Genomic DNA, 21,973 nt, shown 5'->3' with positions numbered 1-21,973 from the left:
TAGACTTAGGCTTGTACATAAGGCTATACAAATCGGCATACATCCTTTCCGATTCGTGTAGCCATATATATAGCCGTACGTAAGGCCGTACGGCCTCGCGTATAGCATCACGTGTAGATGGACGTATAGGTGAATGCCCGGAGGAAGCTCCGCGTTAATCCGAGCCAATTAGAAGGTGGTGAAGCGACAGGGGGGGAGGGGGTGTGCGATTAGTGAAAAAGGGGTGTGCGATTAGTAAAAAGGGGGTGTGCGATTAGTGGCCCCCTTACTAACCCCCTATTTATTTAGTTTATAACCTTTTTTCTTTAGCTACTCCTTATAGGAGCTTAGACCTAAAAAGGAGAAAGGTAGTATTAGGCCTTAGACGGCCTTTTCCTTTGTTTTGCAAGCGATATTTACCTATAGTTATAGACAGTTATATAGTTATCACGTGGTTCCGTGGCCGTTAGGAGGGCGCACTAGCAGCTAGCGCCAAACGCGCTAGGAACCTACTTCTGGCGGCTGCGCCCTTGCCCCTCTTCTCTTTTTGTATTACAAATTCTATAGCATAGCAATGCAACCCTTTCTATTTGCTGTTTGCCTATCGGGTCCTTATATACTTTATTCGCTCTCTATTAATTGCATGTTAGTTCCTGGCTCCTTCTATCTTAACTATAATTAAGCTTGCATATATATATATTTATTATTTCACACCAAGCACTTCTCTTTATTAGTTATTCACCTAAGTAGGTATATTAGATAGATGTAGGATTCGTAGATAGATTATTAGATCTTCCTTTCTTATCCTAGGTCTAACAGAGGTTAGTCTAGTACAGATGCGTTAACGTGGTGCTTAAGCATGCTTGAAAATTTTCAAAAATCTCTTCTCTTTTAATATTGAAATCAACCCCTTTTTCCCAGTTATTACTCCATCACTGATAATCCGAATCGCTTAGCCTCATCCACCAGCAACCCCACTACTCCTCCTTTTTGATCCTCTTCGAATACTCTGCTGAGCTTTCTGACCATCCAGCATTCATTACCGCCAACCCATATAGCTAGCCTTCGGACTACTTAATCCTGCTCGGCGCTTCAAATTTTCGCCATCCATCCCGAAGCACCTGCGATTCAGTCTCTTGCTTCGAATAAGACCAAATCAGCTACCTTCTCCTCCACATTCGCCTTAAATTGTTGCTCCTCGACCTCTCATAATCGGCCTCCTATCATCACTGTATCAAATCGCTAGGGTGCGACGACGGTCTACCCGACCATCTTATCCTGCCCGCTCGTCTTGACCTTCTTTCTTCCAATCTGTCATCAATAGGGTAGTATTTCTAAGATTATGCTCAAGCCTGGAATTAGAAAGTGCAGAATGGTATGCGTGATGACGACGTTACCAGCTCGTTTCTCTCTTGTATTTGGCTCTCATTTGAAGGTTGTGTCATTACGCTCAACTGGTTCATGAACGTGGGCTACTCTATTAGTGGTAACATAGTGATCTAAAGAGAACTTTAGATGCTCGGCAATCACCCACTCCCCATATTAATGGCATCCAAATCAGCTCCTTTCTCTATCCCACCTTTCATCTTTCAGGAACCTTGACTTGAATTGCTCAAGCTTCATGCCCATCAGTACCAGCGCTTTCCTCTTGCCCCTCCGTCAAACATTGGACAGCGTTCTCTAACTATCTATCGTTCATCACCGCCGACACAAATCGCCCTACTCCGACCGCGGGCTACTTGACCGCCCTCACCGCCCCTCTTGCCGACAACGAATCAACGATTGCTCCTCTCCTGTTCGTCATCCGTCTCTTGTCGGCTCCAGCCCAACTCATTCGGCTTCGACCACGGTCTGCTTCAAGATTTTCTACTCCCGACTCTTCCCCTCTCTTTTATCCTCCTTCCATTGCTCTTTCATCCACAGCGACTCAAGTCTCTCGGCTTCAACCGCCAGCTACTTGATACTCTCTCATCCCGGCTTCTTTTCAACTCCTCATCTCTCTTCCACTAACCACCCTCCATCCTCACCGACTCAAGTCACCCTAACCCAGTCTTCTTTCGCGCCACGGCCCACCACGCTTTTCCCATACGGACTCTCATCCTTCCGCACCCACATTTCCTACCTCCTTCCCTCTCCAAGAGTTCGGTACCTGTTCCGTCTCTCAACGGTGCCTCCGCTAAAAGCGTCACGAGGCATATTGGCGCACCTACAAACATTCATCTTCGGGTATGTACCTCATCTCAACAACCTTGGCTCTTCTACATTCTCCACCGCACATCGGCTCTGATGTACTGCTGGCTTGACTCCATTCATTGACGGTGCGTTACAAAGATAACGGTCCGCAAACCAAACCCACCACGGCCGCCAGCTTGTCCGTGGATGACAACTTCTTGACACTGCTGCCCGAGCTCGCGTCGACGATACACATTCTTACCACCTCACTTGGCGAACTAAAGTTGGTAAGTGTAGTCCAAGTCATGAACATGAACAAACGCTTCCACCATGCAGGGTTGCTTGTCACCTTACTAACCTTGGCAACACAGTTCAGCATCCTTCCTCCGCTAGACCACCGAGCCTTCAACAAGTGAGGAGGTCGATAGCTTCTTCCGGAATCGGTGTGTCCGCCACTGACTCAACGATAATCATGGTTTTGAACTATGACGTCCTCACGCGGCCAAACCAGCTGTTGGTAGACGGCCTCGTCCAGGAGATTGCGAGCAATTTGGGAAAGCCTTTGATCGAGTGTGTCAACAAGGAGCATTGTCCACGGCAACAAAACGCGGCTGGACAACGGCTCGCGGAGGCAGAGCTTGATCCCCGTAATTGGGGCCTCGGGAACCTGAAGCTACTCCTACAAATGTCCGCGATGAGTCGCAATCCCAGCAATTTCTACGACAGACTGGTGACCGAGGTTCGCCAGAGGCTCAGAAGGGAGGGCGACAAGACAAAAGAATTCTGGCTGACAAAATCCGACATTGAATCGGCCATGAAGAAGTTGGCAAGATATCGTGGTCTCGATTATGTGGCAGCTAAGGGAAGACGGGGAAATGTGCATGTCGGCTCCTCCGCCTCAGAGAACCTAACCACAGCCTCGACATTTGAAACAAGAGCAAGCAGCAAAGATGGCTTCTTGCAACCGGACGGTAGAAGAAGACGGACAGCTACAGCTCGTCCAGCGGGATACCTGGGACCAGGAATGGAACAATACGACAGCTACTTTAGTCAGAATGCCCGAAAGAGATGGCCCGAAGACACAGCATCTCAACCACCAAGCAAGCTTGCACGAAGCAACGCTCATGCGCCCCGTGCTGACTCGGCCCCCATCGGTGGTCTTGCAAGAAGTGACCCAATCCCTGTTTTGGTGTCCAAGGAAAACGGCTCTCCGCCAAAATCCCAGTTTATGAAGAACACATCCGCTCTCGTGACCACTAAGCAAACAGCCCAATCTCCAGACGTCTCTCACATCCCAGAAGTAAAAATGCTTAACGTCCCAAAATCTCCAGAAACAGCCTCTTCTTCTAGCCTGGAGTCTAAAGCCTCACTGACTGACGTTTATCTAACCACTTCAACTACCAAGCCTCAAAGTCTTAATCGCCTCAAGTCTGACCTGGAAGCTGCAAAAGCAAGAGTGAACCGCCTTCTAGTCCAGCAGAAGATCAAAGAGCGGGATAAGGAGAGCACTCTAGAATTCGACCTAAAGGTGACAGAGGCGATCGAGAGTGTTAAACTTCTTGAACGAGCGAAGGTCATTTTTATTGAAGATCAAAAGGAGCTTGCTCAGATAAAGGAGGAAGATACGCTAATGAAGGAGGAACTCAAACTTGGGATCAAGCAGGAGTCTATGGTACAGGAACAGGACCACCAGGACTTAGAGGGCAGGGAAATCTACACAAGACCAGGAGCAACCAGGGATACCGCTGTTGAGCTGGATTAAGAACATGCAATGCGGTCCTAGGGACATGCATTGGGATGATGAAAAAGGAGAGTGTTTATTCACCTCATGGTTCTACTATGATAAGTTAAGCAGAATGGTTCTCTAATAATAGGGGATTAGGCTTAAGGCATTTTATCTCAGACATAAAGGTTGGGACCTTAATTTTAAAGCGGCCGGTGGGTTCATCGAGCTTCTGTTACTCACTCTTCAGAGGTCGACACTACAGTCATTTCTGGGATACTTCATTTTTTATCTTCACTTTCTAGTTCACGACATGTCTGGATGGAGCTCACAGCAGGAGTGAGGTATGACGAAACATTTCAGTTCAGCATTCCGGCTTCTAAGGTTCGGAGAGCAGCGGATGAGTAGCGTCCAAAAGGCCTTTTTTCCTTTCATCTCATCTTTGCCCCCCATTCCATAGCTCATACAACGGTTCGGCATCCAGAATCCAACACTCTTACATTGATAGGGCCTCGAGTCTCATGAGCGACACCAAAACATTCACTGAGACCAACGGTATGATAGCCCATAACAGCTTACGACAGTTTGGGACAGTTCTAGTACAGTCCCAGCATAGTACAATTGAAGTAACACTTGCAGTAACACTTACAGTAAGGCATACAGTAATCATTGCAGTGATTAGACTTCCTTCTGTGCCTGCTCTTCACCTCATTCAGGGTGACTCGAAACTTTCCCCTCTCACCGATAATTCTCGACATAATGTCGCTTTACTGGACATAACGTCACATAATTTCTTTCCATTCGCCCACATCCTCCGTCACCGCTCGAGACCAGCCGCTTCAAACTTGCCACGCTCCCAAGTTTACCTTCAGTAATCTAACCCGCCCTCTTCAGTCCGCAGCCCGTGAACTCCTCACCCGGCAGAACGACCGCGGCTAAACGGCCTTCTCCGCACTATCATCACGAACGAACTCGATCACTACCTATATTCAATACCTCACTTCCACCTCTCCAACCTTCACAGACTGTCCGCAGCCGTCCATCATCGGTGACACCCATCCATCACTCCGCCTAGCCATCTCTCACACCGCAACCCCACTCTTCCTTCACCAAACCCCACGCACGTGCCTTCCAATCGCTCACCATCACCACCAACACAGCCCTCGCCGACCCTCCCGCCCATCATGGCTCCCGGCCAAAAGCGTAAGTACGCCCTTCTCACCCGCATGAGCCAGATCCACGTCGACGGCCTAATCCCCCAAATCGCCGCCAACTGGAACCAGCCCTCAATCCTCGACTGCATCCCCGCCGAGATCCGCTACCGCATCCACGACAACAATGGCAAAGTCACTGAGGAGCCTGAGAACAATCCGCAAAACTGGGGGATCCAGTTCTTGAAAGAGCTGTTCGATTTGTCGGACCACACGAAGGGCAGGCTCGAGGACGTGCAGCGGGAGTTGGCCGCGGAGGTCAGGAAGAGGCAAGAGGGTTGGGGTGGTGCTCCGTGGTTGCGAGATTGGGACGTCATCGAAGTGCATAAGAGGTTTTTGAAGGAGGCGGAGCGGAAGGCAGAGGAGGCAAGGCGGGCTGATGCAAAGGAGGGCGAGAGCTACCAAACTCTGGCCGGGGGAGTTGGTCTGAACACAGGCTGGACGGCTAGAGCTGAGGAGAAGTCGGATGCGGACCACGTCGTTCCAAGCCGCCCCCAACCGCGTACGTATGGCGGCCTTGGAAACATATATCGCACTTACCGGAGACGCTCTCCAACGGACGCAGACCCCGGTGCGAACGATGAGGCAAACGAGTCAGGAGATGACGACAACTCCTCAAACAGCTCCGAGGAAAGCTCAGAGCCTGAATCAGTGGAGGACTGGTATGCCCCAGAATCAGGGTCCCAGCTGACCCGCAAAAGGCTTCGACTTGGAGACACTCACGGAGCTCCTCTGTCGCTCTCTCCAGATGAAGTAAGCCGCAACCAGAAGATATCGGACTTCTTCACAGCGGCTTCGAAAGCAGAGGCGCCTTTGGAGCCACCCAGGAGTTCAATCCCTCCAGTTGAAGCAGCACTAACCCAACGAGTAACGCGCAGTATGCGGCCTCCATCGCAGACGCAGCCGACCATCAGCGTCCCAGGAACTCCACCTCCTGCCTACGAACCCGTCCCACGCAGCGCCAACACTGCTCACACGGGTCTCCCAGATTCCCCACGGCCATCGACTCTAGCGGCCTTCTCACGGACTGAGCCTATTCCACCAGGGCGACAGCCCGACCCACGTACGCGGCCGTCGATTGTCCCCATCTCCACAACAGTCCGCCGTCCGCACCGCTTACCCGCTCCACTCAGAGCGCCAAGTGGGCCATTCTCCCTCGGCTTCCGCAATGCACCTCCCCGCTTCTCGCCCGCAGTCCGCCGTCCCGAAGCCTTACCCGCTCCATCCACAACAGCTCCAATCCCCCCTCGCCTCCCCCGCCTCTCCCACCACCCCATCAAGCGCGAGCCCACCCCCATCCCCGCTCTAGCTATCAAACCCGACCCCGACACCGCTGCCCTCACTCCCGCCTCTTCCATCCACCCTACCCCCTCCACCCCCTCCCTCCTGCGCCTCGAATACCTCGCCGCAGCCGCCGCCTCGCGCGCCGCGCAGCTGCGGTTGGAGATGGCGCGGCAGAGACGAGCCATTTCTCCTGTTCAATTCTCGTAAGCTCGAAACACCTGTACTGCCAGGCCATAAAAAGCACGGCTAATGAGAGACAGACCCAAAGGCGGGGGACGGGGGAGTTCGATGGATGAGCCGTTGGACGTGGATTCGGATTGATTGGGCAGAATCGGAGAAGGGGAGGGTGGGGGTGAATTCAGATTGGATGACAGAGTGACGTATGGAGGGGCAGAAGAGGGGATGGCGGCAGTTGCGGCAGGGGAGGGAAAAGTTGATCTATTGGTTGGGATTTATTGAAGTTTGAGGGATTTGGGATAGGGGAGTTGGTTTTGAGGCATGCGGAGTTTCTGAGATTTGCGGGCGTGGGGGTTACTTTTGGGGGTTGCATACTGAGATGAATTAGTGAAGGGAGCGGGGAAATAAAAGCATTGATATGACGGTTGGACTTTGCAGTGCTGAGCGTGATAGACTTTGGGACACTCGGAGAAGCTATTAAGGGTGGCACAGAGAAGTTGACGGTGTATCAATGGAGCGTTTGAGAGGAATCTAACTTTTGGGGTGATGAAACTTCCATTGTATGAAACACGGGTGTTGACAGGAAGTGCTTCCGCATCCTAACGGATGTCGAATACATCGAACTCAACATTCTTAGTGAAAACCCTCGTCTCTCATCTGCAATTGCAGGAAATTTCAGAGAACATGACACAGAAGCAAAAACAAAACAGTTACCGATGAGCGAACCCAATGGCTTCGACCTTTGCACCCTCCCGATCGCCAGTACATAGATGCTCGTGACTACTCACAGGCCTCCCGAACACCAATATACAAAAGCCTAGGATATGCTCTTACAAACGCCAGTATCCATGATTCATCGCACAGCCCATGCATAGCCAAGTACACTCGAAAGCGGTATCCTATAGTGTGCGCTTTTTCTTCGCGGCGCGTCTCGCAGGCGTCTCGACTTCGGCCGTTACAGGCGACTTAGGTTTCCGCTTCCGATCATCAGAGGCCGGGCGTACTGGCAAGGTATCGAGGAGGACGCTAGATGAACGCCTCGGAGTCTTGACCTGGGTGTCCTGAACCTTTGTCTGAAGCGACGACTGGCGGTACTTGACGTCCTGCCGCTCCCTAGAAGCGTTCAGATTAACGAGGATCGTGCTAATTTCCTTGCGAAAGCGTGCGCTCTCTCTCTTATGAAAACTGATTTCTTCGCTGGACCGTACGCACTCTTGCAGGTGGTTCTTCTCTATTTTGCGAAGCCGTACGTTGTCTTCCGCAAGATACTTGTTTTCTTCTTTCAGTTGCTCGTTCTCCTTCTCCAGCGTCTTGACCTTCTCTTCGAGCTTGCGGATGTCCTCATCGATCTCCTCTTGGGCAAGCATGAAGTCGTCGCCGTAGCCATAGATACCGTGCTTGCCGACAGCGCGCGATACACCCTCCTCGCACTCGGTGACATTGTTCTTGCCGCCTAGGACATGGGTCTCCAGTTCCTCAGATCCGAAGATCCAATCCCCGCTGTCGTACGTTACCGCCATCTGCGTGTCAGCGGAATCATGGTACGCCTCGACAAAGCTATCCGACGTACAGCCTTCCTGAGGGGTGTCCTGTCTCGGCGGGGAGCTGCGGAACTTGTCATTGCTGCCATCGCTATGGAAGAGGCTGTTGAAGGAATCGTCACTGCTTGGGTCCCCGTCGCGCGGGCAAGCTCCAATGGGGCCTTGGACATTGCTGCAGTCACTGCGACAAGCGTTAGCTACGTCTCGGCAAATTGCGCGGGATCAACACTTACGGAAGGCCACCGTCGTTGTCACCATCTTCATTCTGCTGCCGATTGAGATAGGCGTCAAATCCAGGGCTGGGCGGCGTGCGCGCAATATACGTGGTGAGGTTCCGGGCGGGGCGAGGATCTGGCACCCCATGAATGCGTTCGTAGTCGGACATGCCGGGGACTGGTGGAATTCGGAGGCCGTGAGAGCGGGCGTAGGCAAGCGCGGGAGGATGGTTGGCCATGGCGGCGTTGAAGGTGAACGCACGATGGACGAGAAGGAGCGCGGTGAAGGATTGAAGGCGAGAGCGATGTGGGAGAGAAAGGTCGAAGAAGCGAAGCGGCGCCGTGGTGGAAGTGACGAGAGATGGGAGGGAAGAAGAAGTGAAGTGGTTATCGCGAGGTGGATGTGTCGTCACCTGGTCGACCAGGCAAGTGCGAGCTCGCATAACCCGCACAACGACTACAAGACACTGACCACGCCCTTCTGCTTGGGATTGCTTGATTGTATCTGAGGTATAGATGAAATGAAATGATAGAAGGACGCGATGGCGTGAAAGTCATCCACGTGACAATCGTTCGCCTCGTAGGGCTATGCCCTGATGCTTCACCGTTCATCTAGAGTCACACCTACCTTTTTCCAGCACGTATCGAGATCGCAAGCCTACAGCAAGCGCAATAAGTCAACATAGTCATCTCTGCGCAGTATGTCTAGCCCACCACGCCAGCCTTTTGCTCTTCCAACACGCTACGCGATCTACTACGACCTCGACGCCGGAAAACCGGCGTCACCCATAAGGATCCTTGGGGCTTGAAGTTCAACTCGGTATCTCGCAGATTCCAAGGATCAACATATATGCGTATACCAATATCCTCGGCTGACCTACATTTGAAGACGCGGAAGATGACATAGATGTTCGTTGGCCGCTGGTCTGGCCTTATCTGGTACTCTTCCATCTAAAAGATCCCCCTCAGTCAGTAATAGAGACACTTACAAAGGTACAAACTTACCAATCGATATTGATTCTTCGTCACGCAAAATTGGGTATTGGCCTGGTTCTTCGTCGTCTTTACTTCAATGAAGTAATTGATGGGCTGTGCAATAGTCGGATCGCCGCCGTGCAGTTCAGGGAACCCGCCTTGGCATTCCCCACGCAGGATCTGGGTAAGCTTGCCGGTGTCATCAGTGCAGACGAGATCAGTCGACTCAGGGAACGCCCAATTCTTTACATCCTGGTATTCTTTTAGGACGTTGGCCACGCGACGATTCCTGCTCTGCCAAATGTCGATATTGAAGTTAGGAATCAGCTCTTGTAGAGTCTCATAAACCTAGAGAGGAGAACATCAGCTCAATCGCAGGGGTTGTTTCAAATGACTCAAGACTTACATGGACTTCACCTGCTATACCGGTGACCATCATGTCGGTTGGTCGCACCTTATGTCGGCCACGACCTTTGGACATAGAGTGTGGATCATCATCTGCTGGAGGCGTATCGGGAGATGCTGGATCACACTTCTCTGTGCTATCTATGATCATGTCGCAAGACGTGTCATCGTCTGACAGTTCCGAGTGTTGGCGTGTCCGTGATTCAGCGCCGAGGTGTGCATCCATTATTCTTGCGCATGAAGTTGACTTGCTTCTGGTTCTTAAAGGAGAACTCAAGAGATCGTTGCGTGGCTTCGGAGTTATCGGAGGAGAAGGGGACCGTATCTGGCTCCCGGCCGGGCGTTTGAAGCCCCGAAAAGGAATCGGAGAAGAATCCCGGAATCTGGGACTGCGTCTGGGGGATTTATCTGTTGTTGGAGGAGTCCGCACGTCTGAATTCTCGCCGCCATCACCTTCTACAGTCTCCCGAACGGTGTCCTCAGAGTTTTCTTCTTCTGAACTCCCGTATGCACCATGATCGTTGAGAGTGGCTTCTCGGCCACTTTGCTGCTCTCTGACCTCTACCGGTAATTCTAGCCGCGGCGTTCTGGGAATCCAAGAAACCGGATATATGTCTTGCTCTTGCATAATATCCTCAAGTGCCTCGACTTTAGCGCCAAGGATCAGGGATATGGCAAAGGTTGCCCTATCCGAGGGAACTCCCAGGAGTTTGCGGACCAGATCTGGAAGCTGTGAACGATAGCAGGCCTGGCGCTGGCCGTAGTCATTGGGGGCGTAAATTTTGAGGCGCTTGTCCACAACTTCGGAGTGAAGAGATATCCGGTCAGTGTTTACCGTGATTGAGCGATTCTGTAGGCGGAGAACTAGTTTGGTAGTAATGCTGTCTATTGTATAGACAGTCAACTGCAGCAGCTGCTCATACAGACCGGTTTCTGCATGCAAGCCCATCGTGCTGTTGAATTTCGCTGCACAGCTGCTGTTCATTAGCCCCACCTATACATTCGAGAAGTGCTAGGATGCATCAAATTTGAGTAAGGGATGGAAATATGTTCGAAAATGGAATGCGTCTTACCAATAGAGAGCATATGCTTGTGCGCGTAAAGTCAAGGTGAGGTCTTCGTTTTCCAAACCTTCTTCGCTAGTCTCCGTATGCTCTGTAACGGCGACCGATAGATAGCGATCGTCTAGCTTGAAATGACGGAAGAATGAGTCCAAAACTTGCCACTCTTTCAGCGAGAAGTCCAATAATACTGAACGCCCCTCGAAGGCACTGCCGAAGCGAGTATGGTCGAGAATTGCGAAGTCCTCTTCTAAACCCTTATATTCAAGGACGTTGTCAGAAGTTTTGAAAGGGAGGAACTTTGCCCCTCGAAGATGTTCTAGAGCTTTGCGCAGCTTTTCGTCCATCCCTTTCGTGGCTATCGTCATTCCAATCTTCATCAGTGCCTGTCTAATGAGTTCCACCGGCGGCCGTGCCAACTCGGAGAGTCTTACGAGCTCTGGTACTAGTAGCTCACGCCAGTTGACGGTCGGCGCGCCGAAGTGGCGAAACACCTCACTGCCGAATCGCTCGTATTCGGGAGCAAGATATAGTTGGTTCGGTAGGTCATCGTAGATAGGCGTATCATGATGTCTATTATGCGGTAGCATAGCTCGTAGCTCCGATGGGCATTTGAATACTTTCTCTTTCCATGTCTGCAATATGGGCGTATCCTGCAGCAAGTCTACGATTCTGCTGTAAAGCCCTGCCCAGGGAGACTCCATCGCATCAGAAGGCAGAAATTTTAGCCATGAATGTCGTAGCCGATGCTTCTTCGTTGCAAAGACGGAAATAGCTGATGCAAACGCGTGCGCAATTCCGTCAAGTAGAAGTTTGTTCAAAGCAGAACTCAAAAGACTCTCGCGGCCTGTGTTGATCAAGTTCGAGTGAACGAGAAACTGTACATAGAGTCAGTCTTGACTTCAACGACTTAGCGGATCGATACTTTCTTACAGGTAGATGAGAGAAACATTGCATAGGAAGATATGGAGGAGTATGTCGACTTAAAGCTGAAATTTTAGGTTGTCCAGTGAAAGAATCAACCGGGAAGGCAAGCTGGACAATAGCGGTGGAGTGCCCGTAGCGATGAAATTCATCCGATATTTGCTTGATATGATGTCTGAACACATGATAATTGGTCGTTTCCTTCTTAAATGATACCCGTTCCGAACCTAGAAAGCATTGTTCCTGGTGTGATAAACGGACAAGTCCGCCAGCGAATCCCTTAGTGTCTCTCGTCACGGCGCTCTCGATCGTGATCCTAGGTTGCTTAGGTTGTTCCGGATATTCGACGGAGATGGTGAGCTTATCCAGGTTCTCGAGGAAGAATGTCGTCGTTTTAGGAAGGCCTTGCAAAGCGCGAGCGAGATCTTGGTAGGCATCGCATACATGATCTTGGAGCGTTAAAGTGATTCTTGTGGTTGTGTTGTCGGGCAGCGCCATTGGTGGTTCAGGTATGGGTGTGACGGCCTTGAACCCACTCTCGCCTTGATTGAGGATGGAAAATGACCAGGTATCAGATTGGATATGGACCTTTTTGGCAACTTCGAAGACAGATTTGAAGCCAGCTTCTTTCTTGTCGATGGAGCGATCGTTCCCTGGAAACTTGTTTGCACTGAAACCGGCCTCGCAGATTGTAAGGACTTCGGCCTGTGTGAGGCCATCGTCATTGGTCTCGATAATGAATGCCGATGGTGTGATCTTGAAGGCCACTGATGGGCCCATCCCTTTTGCAGAGGCCATGGTGTACAGCAAATCGTCTGCAAATTGGATGATGTCATACAGGAACTGGTAATTGAGAGGGTTGGTCTGCTTTGCTCTGTGAACAGTCAGTAGATGTAAGATGCCAATTGATATTGTGAAAATACATCTTTGTTGACTCAGCTCTTGCATTATCATGATGCAGATATTTGGGTCTGATCTCCACTTCTGCCTCGTCTTTCGTCAAAGGCTCTGGGCCTACCAGTGTTTCGACCTTTACAGATGGCATTTTGCACGGAGAAGCCTGCCGAGATAGTCGACTTGGTGATATGTATCAATGCTTCACTCGCGTGATGCTCCTAGTAAATACATAGTTTGCTTGGCCGAGTGATGAGATGCATGAACAAGTACAAAACAATTTGCGGCGAAAGGAGGTACTCTGATAGAGAATATGATCTGATTGTAATTGATCTCGACATGTCGACGTATAAAGCCCATATACCAGCCACCTCTACCTACCTCTCTTCCGTTGCTGTGCCGCAGGAGTACATGACCAGGGTCACGTTTCGGCCGTTCAGCTTACCAGGAACTATCAAGGCACACCAGCGAACTAGTCAAGATAAGAACCTACTGCCGACAATGCCATCCCAGAGGCATCCCGTGTCCCCGGAGCTGGACTCCAGAATTCCCCACGGATCGCGAGTATCTGGCGTAGCCGCACGAGGCTGAAACGTTTTGCAGCCCCAACCATAGATATGGCAACGGAAACGGCAGGTGGCAAAACCGGACCCGGGCTATCAACATATGCCGACGGCCTCAGATACCTGAGTGTGACCGTTATAGGGTCTATTCCCGCGTTCGACGGCTAGCTCACGAAGAGGACGACGGGTGATAGGAGTTCCGATCTCTGGGAAGTCAGATATTAGGGAACGGGCGAGATTCTCAGCCCTTGCGTTTCTCCAAAAGCTCTCTAGAGTCTGCACGTCGGACGTGGAGAGAGGCTGCAGATGTTTCAAGCCTGCCTTAGGCGTGCTCATGTCAGATTATTCAAAATCCCTCTTCAGCTGGAATGTTGAGGTATCAAGGGGCGTAAGGGATAGTCCCAGCTTCGCGATACATCCCGTAGAGTGCCATTTAGATGGAAAGAGTCAGATGCTACTCACTAAAACGAGTGGATGAGATTCGAGGTGTGACAGATGGATGGAGGGCGAACTGGTGGGAGATTGGCGAAAGCTAGTAGAGGGCTTGGCATCACGTGACACGTATCGCCTTTCCTCGACCTACCTTGTATCAAGATGGCAAAAGGTGTGGAGGAACTATAGATGATAGTGCTCAGATTCCTCAATTTTTTGGGGGGGTTTTGTACAGGCGTCTGATTTGGAGTCCAAACTGGAACCTTTCTGCCGAGATGTGATTTTGGGTCATAAACCGAACCCTTTCGACCGCGGTGCAATCTTGAACGCATCCGGATACTATTTTGACGAGTGTTTAATCTTAGAGTAGAACTTCGATGTATTGTCCACAGGGTCAAACCGGTTTGTAACGGGTCCAGATCGTACATTCATATTTTTCTGATTGAACGATCATTCTCCAATCACCGAGGAGCCCCTCGACACAGGCTCGCTCCATAACCTCAAACTCGATATGAACCTCCTATTTCGCAAGTCGAATCTATAAAAACTGATTCCAAATTCCCCGTACTGATACACTAAGCACATGATCCTAAACAAACGAAGGACCAATCAACCGCATGCCTCTAGAACAAATACCATGCTGGCAGCTCAACCTCTCCTATATACCTTATACTCCCAGCTCTCCGCATCCCCGGCTCGCTAGCTGCGCTTTCCCTTCCCTTCTAACATTTAGTTATACTGGCCGTCAACAACATTCCCCTACGCCGTCTTCTTCCACGCCGAATACACGCCAATCAGCGAACTCGTCGTCCCAGCAAGACCAATCATACCCTCATCCAGATTCGCAAAGCCCAGCGCCGTCGCCGGTGCGCAGATATCACAGCAATCCGAGATGAGCTGTTTCCGTATAGCAGCAGATTCCCTAATAAAGATCATCACATGTCAGCACCCATTCCTTGGTAGATCGCAAAACCCCAACCTGCACTCACCTCGCCAGCTTCTTGCTCTCCACCACCTCCTCCCCCTCCTTACTATCCCCCAACCGCGCCGCGCGCTGGCGCAAGCTGTACAGCGAATACAGCCCCGACGCGATGCTGAACGAGAGCCCCGTGAACCAAAAGCGGTAGGCCTCGCGGCCGAGTTTCTGCGCGGCGTCGAACTTGCGGATCGCGGTCGCGTCCAACTATCAACTCATTAGCCTCTGTCCCTCCCATACCCAATATCCCACATCCCATCCTCAAACCATAGTCTCGAGGACACTCACAATCGTCAGATTATCCAGCGTCAAGTACCCCGCATACCCCAGCTGCCGCCCCACCGCGCAGTACCGCAGCACGGGGTCCATGTTCTTCGCGTCCGCGGCCACGGCCGCGGCGCGGAAGTGCTCGACGAACTTGCCGACGCGCATCAGCTTGCGCGTGGTGCCGAATTGCTTCTTGAGCGTCTCCCAGGGCTGGATCGAGGATTTCGGGTGGTTCGTGCGGTAGAGGTACCAGGCGAGGAAGCGGGAGAAGTATTGGAGGGTGCGGAGGAGCTTGTCGCGGCCGACTGGGGGAGGTTAGCTGGATGTTGGGATGAGTGGGGTTGGGGAGGAGAGGCGCATAGGGAGCGGAGAGGGATTGAGTGAGGCACCGTAAAGGTTGGGGCTTTCACTGGGGGAGCTGGAAACGTGAACGTACTCGTTGTCGCGACATATCTGAGGTAATGCGACACCGTTGGGTGGTAGATGAGGGCGTCGGCAACCATGACGAGGGTGTTGTGCTAGCTATGCTCGAGGCTCGGAGATGCAGTTGGTTCGAGGGTCGGTTTAAGGTGGGAATGAATGCTGGAGCTGCGTTGCGATGTATATTCTGTGCGGTGGAGAGGAGCGGTGCGGTGGTAGTTTTATCGGGCGCAGAGGCTCGTGACAGCGGTCGATGTTGATGAAAGCCGGGTGACGTTACCGAGGCTTGTCTGAGGACCGAGAACAATGGAATGACAGGCGGCACCTGGGTTATCGGAATAATGTTCCGTAGAGCTTCTATGGTCTCTACTATCACGAATCTACGAACGTCTTCAATACATAATTATATCTTATTCACCATATCAAGGCATTTGAGACTCTGCTTATGAGCAGCCCCACAGTCTGCGTTGGGGAATTCCCGGCGAAGTGGTCCCCGAATCGGAGCATCACAAGCAAAATAGGGCTGCGAGTTCGGAACGTCCACGTGCGAGTCGCAAACAATGAGATGCCATAACGAGTATTATATTGATACGCTGTTTGGATGCCTCCGAAGCACCGGGTATCATAAAGGCCCACTCACGCTTTTCGAGGCCTTCCATGACTCCTTTTAAATGCAAATCCAAAAATATATGCCGGAGATCTTGGGATCTGCTTCCTAAACCTTGTAGAAGCAGAAAGTGTGATAGAAACTCGCTGCATCGAGTTCCTCCTGCCTCACCAACAGCCTTCCGCTCCGATCGCGGACATTCATGCGCTCACTGAGGGGACCCAGCTCCGGATCATTTCGTTCCTGCTCCCAAACGTCCTTGAAGGCGGCACGATATTGCAACTCGAGATTGTACTCTTCTGCCAGTGCTCGAAAAGCTTCCCAAGGCACGACGTATTCCGGGACCTCTTCGACCGCCTCCTCTAGGAAATAAAAGTACTTCCAGCCAAAGGGAGGCCTGAAGACACCATCTGTGGGCGTCTTGCCTGGAAACTTGACTCTGTAGATGCTGTTGCCCCATTCGACGCCCTCGTCTTCCAACTCTCCATCTTCCTGTCCCTCTTCCTTCTCCTCCTTCTTCTCCTTCGGCGCTGGTGCATCGATGATCTTCTCCGGGTCCCAGTCGTCATCAGAATCGAAATTCGGAGACCCATTTGCATCTCCTTCAGTCGGCGCACCCTTGTGATGCTCTGTGACCTTAGCTGATAGCACGTCGGAGTTGGGGATGGTTCCAAGGAAGCGTCCACCCTTCTTCAGTGCTCCCGCCACGTTGCGTAGCATGCCTCTAGCCTTCTCCTCGCTCTCGAAAGCATAATGCATGCAGAACATCATAGAAACGATGTCAAAACCACCTCGACCCCATCGCTGGGCCGTCGCATTACCACCTGGTCCAGCATTTGTCTCAAAGCCAACGTTCCTAATGATCTCGATATCGGCGAGCGACTCCCCAAAGCAATCTTTGGCGTAGAACTCGGCACGGAAAGGCTTCCGCTTCATCTTGTCGTAACGCTCCTGTGCCTGTGTGATCGAGACGTCGGCGGGATCGCATCCAACATAAAGGGCCACCTTCCTAGATGAAGACCATTTCCCCAGATCTCCACCCTTCCCACAGCCAATATCTAGCACATTGAGGCCACGATCCGGGCCGATGAACTTCTGGATGGTGCATGACTTCACCCAGTTGTTGTAGCTGCGGAGGCCGGTGATCTTGCTGGCCGTGTTTCGCCAGTCGCGGCCTCGCTCGGGGACCATGTTGTAGTGTTGCTTGACGACATCGTGCACGCCTCGAGATTTGTTCGCTTCTAGAGCGGCCTTCTCTTGCTCTTGTTCGCGTGCAATTTGTCGTTGTTTTGCAGCTTCCCGGTCTGCTTGGGTGAGACGCGATGCCGCGCCGGGCCTCTTTCGTTGACGCGGAGGTGAGCGAGAAGGTGATCGTGAGGGAGACCGTTTCCTCTTGTCCATGATGGCACTTGTGAAGTTTGTGTGTTACTGAGAGTAGTGAGAGGGATGTCTGTGTATTGCTGAACGAGCTGTTTTGTGTTGAGCGTGTACTGTATTGTTGTGTGAAGAGTGAAAGCCGAGAGCTCCAAGGCTGATCGTCGGATTTGAGACTCGTGAAATATTAGGCTAGTCCTGTTCTAGACTAGGGTCTAGATTTGACCTCACTTCCAGAGCCTGCCCAAGTGACACCAAACATCACCGCAATTGTATAAATTAGGAAACACGCCTTTCTGCATACACCCAATTGGACTGCTAAGAGTGGTGATGATCGACTAAACGGGAAAGTTCTGACTATACATAACAGACTCCGCGGCCGACGACGACCCATCCATCCTGCTACCCGCAACCACGAATCCAAGATATATATCACAAGAGACATTCCACTACAAGGTAAGCTCACTCGTAGCAGTACTGACGATCCTGCGATCTCGGAGGCAATCAGTGATAGGATCAATGTGAGCGCCGATTTCGGGGCATCCCTAGATCCTTGCACGTAAGCCTTTATTCAGAGCACCCTACTCGTCTCTTTTTCTTTCAAAGTCTACATCAAATCATTTCAATAATGGGTGCCTTTTTCGAAACTATTCCTGAGAGCACACGCGTGTGGCTGCTCCAGCAAAAGGTCTTCTGGATAGCATCCGCCCCACTTTCCGCATCCGGTCACATCAATGTCTCGCCAAAGGGAGGACAGTATTTCGGGATAGTAGATGAAAAGACATTCTGGTATATCGATCTCACGGGTTCCGGCATTGAAACTACCAGCCATCTTCACGAGCCGGGAAATGGACGCATCACCGTGATGTTCAATGCGTTCGATGGGCCACCTAAGATTGTGAGGCTTTGGGGAAAGGGTGCGTGTGCTCTCTATCTTCGTTTCAAACAATTATTCGCCTGATGAAATGATGTTGAGCTGGTTACAATGGCTGAGATGTATTTTCAGGAACTGTTCTCGAATACGGCACCCCCGAATTCAAATCCTTCGTCGACGCCCACTCTGTGAAGACCATTCCGGGCACTCGCTCCATCATCCGAGTCGATATTCACCAAGTAGGTGCGTCGTGCGGTTTCTCGATGCCTAAATACGACTTCAAAGAATTTCGTCCGACGCTGAACGACTTCTTCGAGAAGCGCGTCGCAGCCGAGGAGGCTGGAGATAAGAAGAATGGGATTGAAAAGTGAGTTCTCCGGAATTACCTTTCTCTCCCTTGTGTGTAAAATGGCAACGTCCGTACTGACCATCCTAGCTACTGGGCCTTCAAGAACCAGCTCAGCATGGACGGCCTGCCAGGTATGCAGCGCGGCTTAGTGACTGCACAGAAAGAGAATATTAAGCCAATCAAAAAGATGGTGGGACCGCCAGCGCCAACTATGCCGCGAGTAGTAGCGGTGAATTCGAGTGGTGTGAAGCCTCTTTTCGTCTTTATAATCGCTTTCGTCTGCTTTCTTCTTGGCCAGCGGTCTGCAACACTAGACGTCAGAACACTAATAGCAGTCTGATCCAAATACGTATGCACTACGTGGGGCTGCTACGCAACGGCATTCCGAGAACCCGACGGGACCCGAGTAGTGAATGCCAGTCAGTCAGACCATATAATTTATTTATTTTCGCAACCCCTACCAATCACACACGCTTAGAGGTATGAGCAGCTACGCCCACTACTCAGTTGGTCGAGCGGAAGCAGTTACAGCTGTACGTTCGTACTCGGTCTCAGCCTTCTGCCAACGGATTGCCGCGCGGAAGTCGTTACAGCTGCGCTCGTACACTCGGTCTCACCTTCCGCTTGACCAACAGAGTAGTGGGCATAGCTTCTCCTATCTCTCTAAGTATCCTTCCCGAGCGAGCGCCTAGGCTTAGCCTAGAATGGATTACGCTCTTCTCGTGCCCGCCCCAGTGTCCAGGCCTAGCCTGGGTTCGAATCACGTTCGGGCACTTCATTATTTTTTAATTTTGTTTTTTCCATTAAGTGTATATATCTTAATGCAGTGCATTCGGTCACTCATGTATCTTCCATCCCCAGACGTCATCACGTAGTGAGGTAGCCTGGTGCTCTGGAAACCCACTTGAAGAAAATGAGGTAGCGGTGAATGGCTTTACATACACAGCTATGACGATGCACTGTAGAAGCTGAACGTGAGACCGAGAGAGAAGCGTTGGGCGAGAAGGGCACACACGCTCTACTAGTATAAACGAAACAGAAGACATGTTGAAGTGCTACTCAACCTCATTCTTGCCTATAAGAGTTCTCTGACTAAAAGTCATTTCATAATCTATCTATATTCCATAGCCAACTTGAGGAATAGACGTCGAAAATTCGCTTTTCGCCTCGGGCCCATGAAGAATGTGTATCACCTTGAGCAAGGAACCGGCGTTGTAACTTTTACGCAATATCTGCCGCAACTACGTTGTTTGAATTGCAGTCGGTTTATTGGAGAGAAAACAATCGGGAACGATGGTTCCGAATATCAAGAAACATTGAGCATAGATCCCATCTTCGGGGATGTAGGAGACCTGTCACTCAAATCTGCATATTGGACTAAAGATGTAAGGAGAAGATTTTTACTGATGTTAGAATGGGAATACCTAAGTTCCAGCCAATTGAGCGAACTCCAGGAACGCCGCTAGAATACAACATTAGAGGAATGCTAGAAAAAAAGAGCAGGACTTCGCACTACCAAACAAGACAGGACCGAGAAAGCTCGACATATGAGAGACTTGTACCTAGTGGTCAAGCAATAAAGGCAGCCTACTCCTCGAACGCAGCAAAGCTGAGAAACTTGCGCGGCGAGCCCTACGCAACCAACTGCGCAGTCTCGAACGGCTCCCAATCGTCAATTACTCTCACCGACCGCGCCGCCTCATAGAAAGCAGGCCTGTCACCCGCATCGAAGCGCTTATACTCCCAATTGGAATACGCCACATAATGATGGGGAAGCACCACGTCGTCAAAGCGCGGGCTGATGAGCCACAAGCTCTCCAGGTCCAGTCGAGTGCCGAGCTCGGTCAAAACGTGCTCCCAGGTACCCGCGTTGATAGACATATAGCCCAAACATAGACGACGGAGGCCAAGCAGCCTACTGATATCCGGTCTGAAGATTCCGAGGAACTCGTCTGGTTTCAAGGTCGTTGAGTGGTCGAAGTTAAGCCGTAGCTCCTCCAATTTGGGCATGTGAATCTTGACAAGGCCGGTGAAGTAGATGGAGTGACTCTCCGAAATAGCCGTGAAGGTCAGATCGAGGAGTTTGAGGTTGGGCGCAGCGCTGAGGACGCGCCAGATGCCAATTTCATCTGCGTCGGAGAAGGAGCTAGCATTGTGGATGTTGATGCGAAGCTCCTCAAGCTCACTAAAGACTGCAGCGCAAAGTCCGCAATGGATGTTTCGAAGGTTCTTGTCGCTGATCGCTACCCATCTGGCTGTGTTCGCAAGATGTGGAGTGGTGAACGTCTTCAAGCGTATCTTCGCGATGAAGAGAGCTGCGAAAAGCAGCTTGAGATCATCTCCTTGCTTGTATCGATCTTGTTCACGGTACCCGGTGTCTGCGGCGTTTTTGTAGAGATGGGCGTCGGTTCGTTCCCACCGGAACCGGCGATTAGGCCCGTCCCCTAATTTTCGGGTATCGATCCAGTATCCTTCACTCCTCTCTGGATGGACAGGCCAGGAGCGGATATGCTTGAGCTTGGGGAAGCGAGTCAATATTTGCGAGAGGGCTCTGATGTACTCGCCGGAACTCCGAAACTCTTCTTGGTCTCTACCGCGTTGCGTGCACTCATCCCACTCCTTTGCCCAGTTGGCGCACTCTTCTGGAGTACGTCCCTTGTTGCATCTTGAGACATCACCCTCCGGTGCGAACTGGAGCCCGCAAAACGAAAGAGTAGTTATCTGTGAACGGTACGCTTCAATTAGCGATATCTCCTCGAGCTTCTTCAATCTCGGTCGAGTGGAGTAGAACAGCGTGTCTTCCAGGACAGTGACGAAGGGGCCAGAAAGGATGGTCTTAATTCCGTGGCTCGCCTTCCGTCCCTCTAGGATGGCTTTCCTAGATTCTGGGGCGAGAAGTGGCAGTCGTTCCCAGGATGTGGTCTCCCGAATCCCATGCTCTTCGCACCATTGGAGCATTAGCTCGTAAGGGAGCCCAAGGTATTCGTTCCTCGGTGGCTGGTTCATGCAGGTGGAAGCAAGTTGCTCCGAGATCTCGTCTATGGCAGGATCCTGAGATGAGATCATGACTGGACTTTGATGATTCGGGTGGTGGAGCCGTAACCTCTATGGTGTTGGTGGGCGATTGGATGTCTTTCAAGGTCGACGACGCGTCTCTGAAAAAGGAAACGTGCTTATCGGCCATGATGGTTTCCTTCGGATTTGTAGGTGAATTGGTAGTCAAGGTGAACGGTATCTTGGATGAAAAGAAGCTTCAAGCTTAGTAACCTCCCTCCCGGCGTGATGGAACACCCACCGTGATGGAACATATTGAACTTAGAGGTGTCACATTTCTCCCCCCATAACTTTATAAATATGTTAATAACACTACTATCTTCCTTAGTCTCTATTGCATATGTTTTCCTCTTTAAAGTATAAAATGACGTTGATTTTACCTATTCTGTGACTATTTCTTCTCTTGAAGAAAATGATATGTGAGCTGTAACCCCCTGCTAACTTATAAATAATGCGAGAATTTCTAATTTCGGAGGTATATAATAGAACTCAAGCT

At 51.1% G+C, this 21,973-nt stretch overlaps 8 protein-coding genes across 8 annotated transcripts; 3 read left to right on the top strand and 5 right to left on the bottom strand.

Annotated features, from left to right (window-relative positions):
• Window positions 1-2,623: 2,623 nt before the first annotated feature.
• BDZ99DRAFT_525367 (uncharacterized protein) lies at window positions 2,624-3,913 on the top strand (the record flags this gene model as incomplete). The annotated part of the gene is made up of 1 exon (XM_033725986.1): window positions 2,624-3,913. The coding sequence occupies one exon, from the start codon at window positions 2,624-2,626 to the stop codon at window positions 3,911-3,913; it is 1,290 nt and encodes a 429-aa protein (XP_033571496.1).
• Window positions 3,914-5,058: 1,145 nt separating this feature from the next.
• Window positions 5,059-6,576, top strand: BDZ99DRAFT_481012 (uncharacterized protein; the record flags this gene model as incomplete). The annotated part of the gene is made up of 1 exon (XM_033722365.1): window positions 5,059-6,576. The coding sequence occupies one exon, from the start codon at window positions 5,059-5,061 to the stop codon at window positions 6,574-6,576; it is 1,518 nt and encodes a 505-aa protein (XP_033571495.1).
• A 472-nt stretch (window positions 6,577-7,048) lies between these two features.
• Window positions 7,049-8,541, bottom strand: BDZ99DRAFT_575194 (uncharacterized protein; the record flags this gene model as incomplete). The annotated part of the gene is made up of 2 exons (XM_033728442.1): window positions 7,049-8,268; window positions 8,321-8,541. The coding sequence occupies 2 exons, from the start codon at window positions 8,539-8,541 to the stop codon at window positions 7,446-7,448; spliced, it is 1,044 nt and encodes a 347-aa protein (XP_033571494.1). The 3' UTR covers window positions 7,049-7,445.
• A 242-nt stretch (window positions 8,542-8,783) lies between these two features.
• BDZ99DRAFT_451599 (uncharacterized protein) lies at window positions 8,784-11,333 on the bottom strand (the record flags this gene model as incomplete). Its single annotated transcript, XM_033718222.1, has 7 exons — window positions 8,784-9,253; window positions 9,308-9,625; window positions 9,684-9,823; window positions 10,003-10,090; window positions 10,113-10,330; window positions 10,588-10,595; window positions 10,756-11,333. 7 exons carry the CDS (start codon window positions 11,331-11,333, stop codon window positions 9,008-9,010), a joined length of 1,596 nt encoding a protein of 531 aa, XP_033571493.1. The 3' UTR covers window positions 8,784-9,007.
• A 2,576-nt stretch (window positions 11,334-13,909) lies between these two features.
• BDZ99DRAFT_467228 (peroxisomal biogenesis factor 11) lies at window positions 13,910-15,598 on the bottom strand. The gene is made up of 4 exons (XM_033720975.1): window positions 15,236-15,598; window positions 14,821-15,104; window positions 14,546-14,739; window positions 13,910-14,478 (listed from the first exon to the last, which is right to left on the bottom strand). Exons 1-4 carry the CDS (start codon window positions 15,300-15,302, stop codon window positions 14,316-14,318), a joined length of 708 nt encoding a protein of 235 aa, XP_033571492.1. The 5' UTR covers window positions 15,303-15,598; the 3' UTR covers window positions 13,910-14,315.
• A 140-nt stretch (window positions 15,599-15,738) lies between these two features.
• Window positions 15,739-17,323, bottom strand: BDZ99DRAFT_467227 (guanine-N(7)-methyltransferase). Its single transcript, XM_033720974.1, has one exon. The coding sequence runs from the start codon at window positions 17,225-17,227 to the stop codon at window positions 15,935-15,937; it is 1,293 nt and encodes a 430-aa protein (XP_033571491.1). The 5' UTR covers window positions 17,228-17,323; the 3' UTR covers window positions 15,739-15,934.
• Window positions 17,324-17,478: 155 nt separating this feature from the next.
• Window positions 17,479-19,261, top strand: BDZ99DRAFT_467226 (uncharacterized protein). Its single transcript, XM_033720973.1, has 3 exons — window positions 17,479-18,117; window positions 18,207-18,441; window positions 18,511-19,261. The coding sequence occupies exons 1-3, from the start codon at window positions 17,829-17,831 to the stop codon at window positions 18,761-18,763; spliced, it is 777 nt and encodes a 258-aa protein (XP_033571490.1). The 5' UTR covers window positions 17,479-17,828; the 3' UTR covers window positions 18,764-19,261.
• A 422-nt stretch (window positions 19,262-19,683) lies between these two features.
• Window positions 19,684-21,489, bottom strand: BDZ99DRAFT_502413 (uncharacterized protein; the record flags this gene model as incomplete). Its single annotated transcript, XM_033723890.1, has 1 exon — window positions 19,684-21,489. The coding sequence occupies one exon, from the start codon at window positions 21,487-21,489 to the stop codon at window positions 20,056-20,058; it is 1,434 nt and encodes a 477-aa protein (XP_033571489.1). The 3' UTR covers window positions 19,684-20,055.
• Window positions 21,490-21,973: the final 484 nt, after the last annotated feature.

Source organism: Mytilinidion resinicola (assembly GCF_010093595.1).
Source record: "Mytilinidion resinicola strain CBS 304.34 unplaced genomic scaffold BDZ99scaffold_21, whole genome shotgun sequence".
Classification (NCBI taxonomy): domain Eukaryota; kingdom Fungi; phylum Ascomycota; class Dothideomycetes; order Mytilinidiales; family Mytilinidiaceae; genus Mytilinidion; species Mytilinidion resinicola.
The sequence above is the reverse complement of the archived record's forward strand: the minus strand, read 5'-3'. Positions and strand labels throughout refer to the sequence as shown.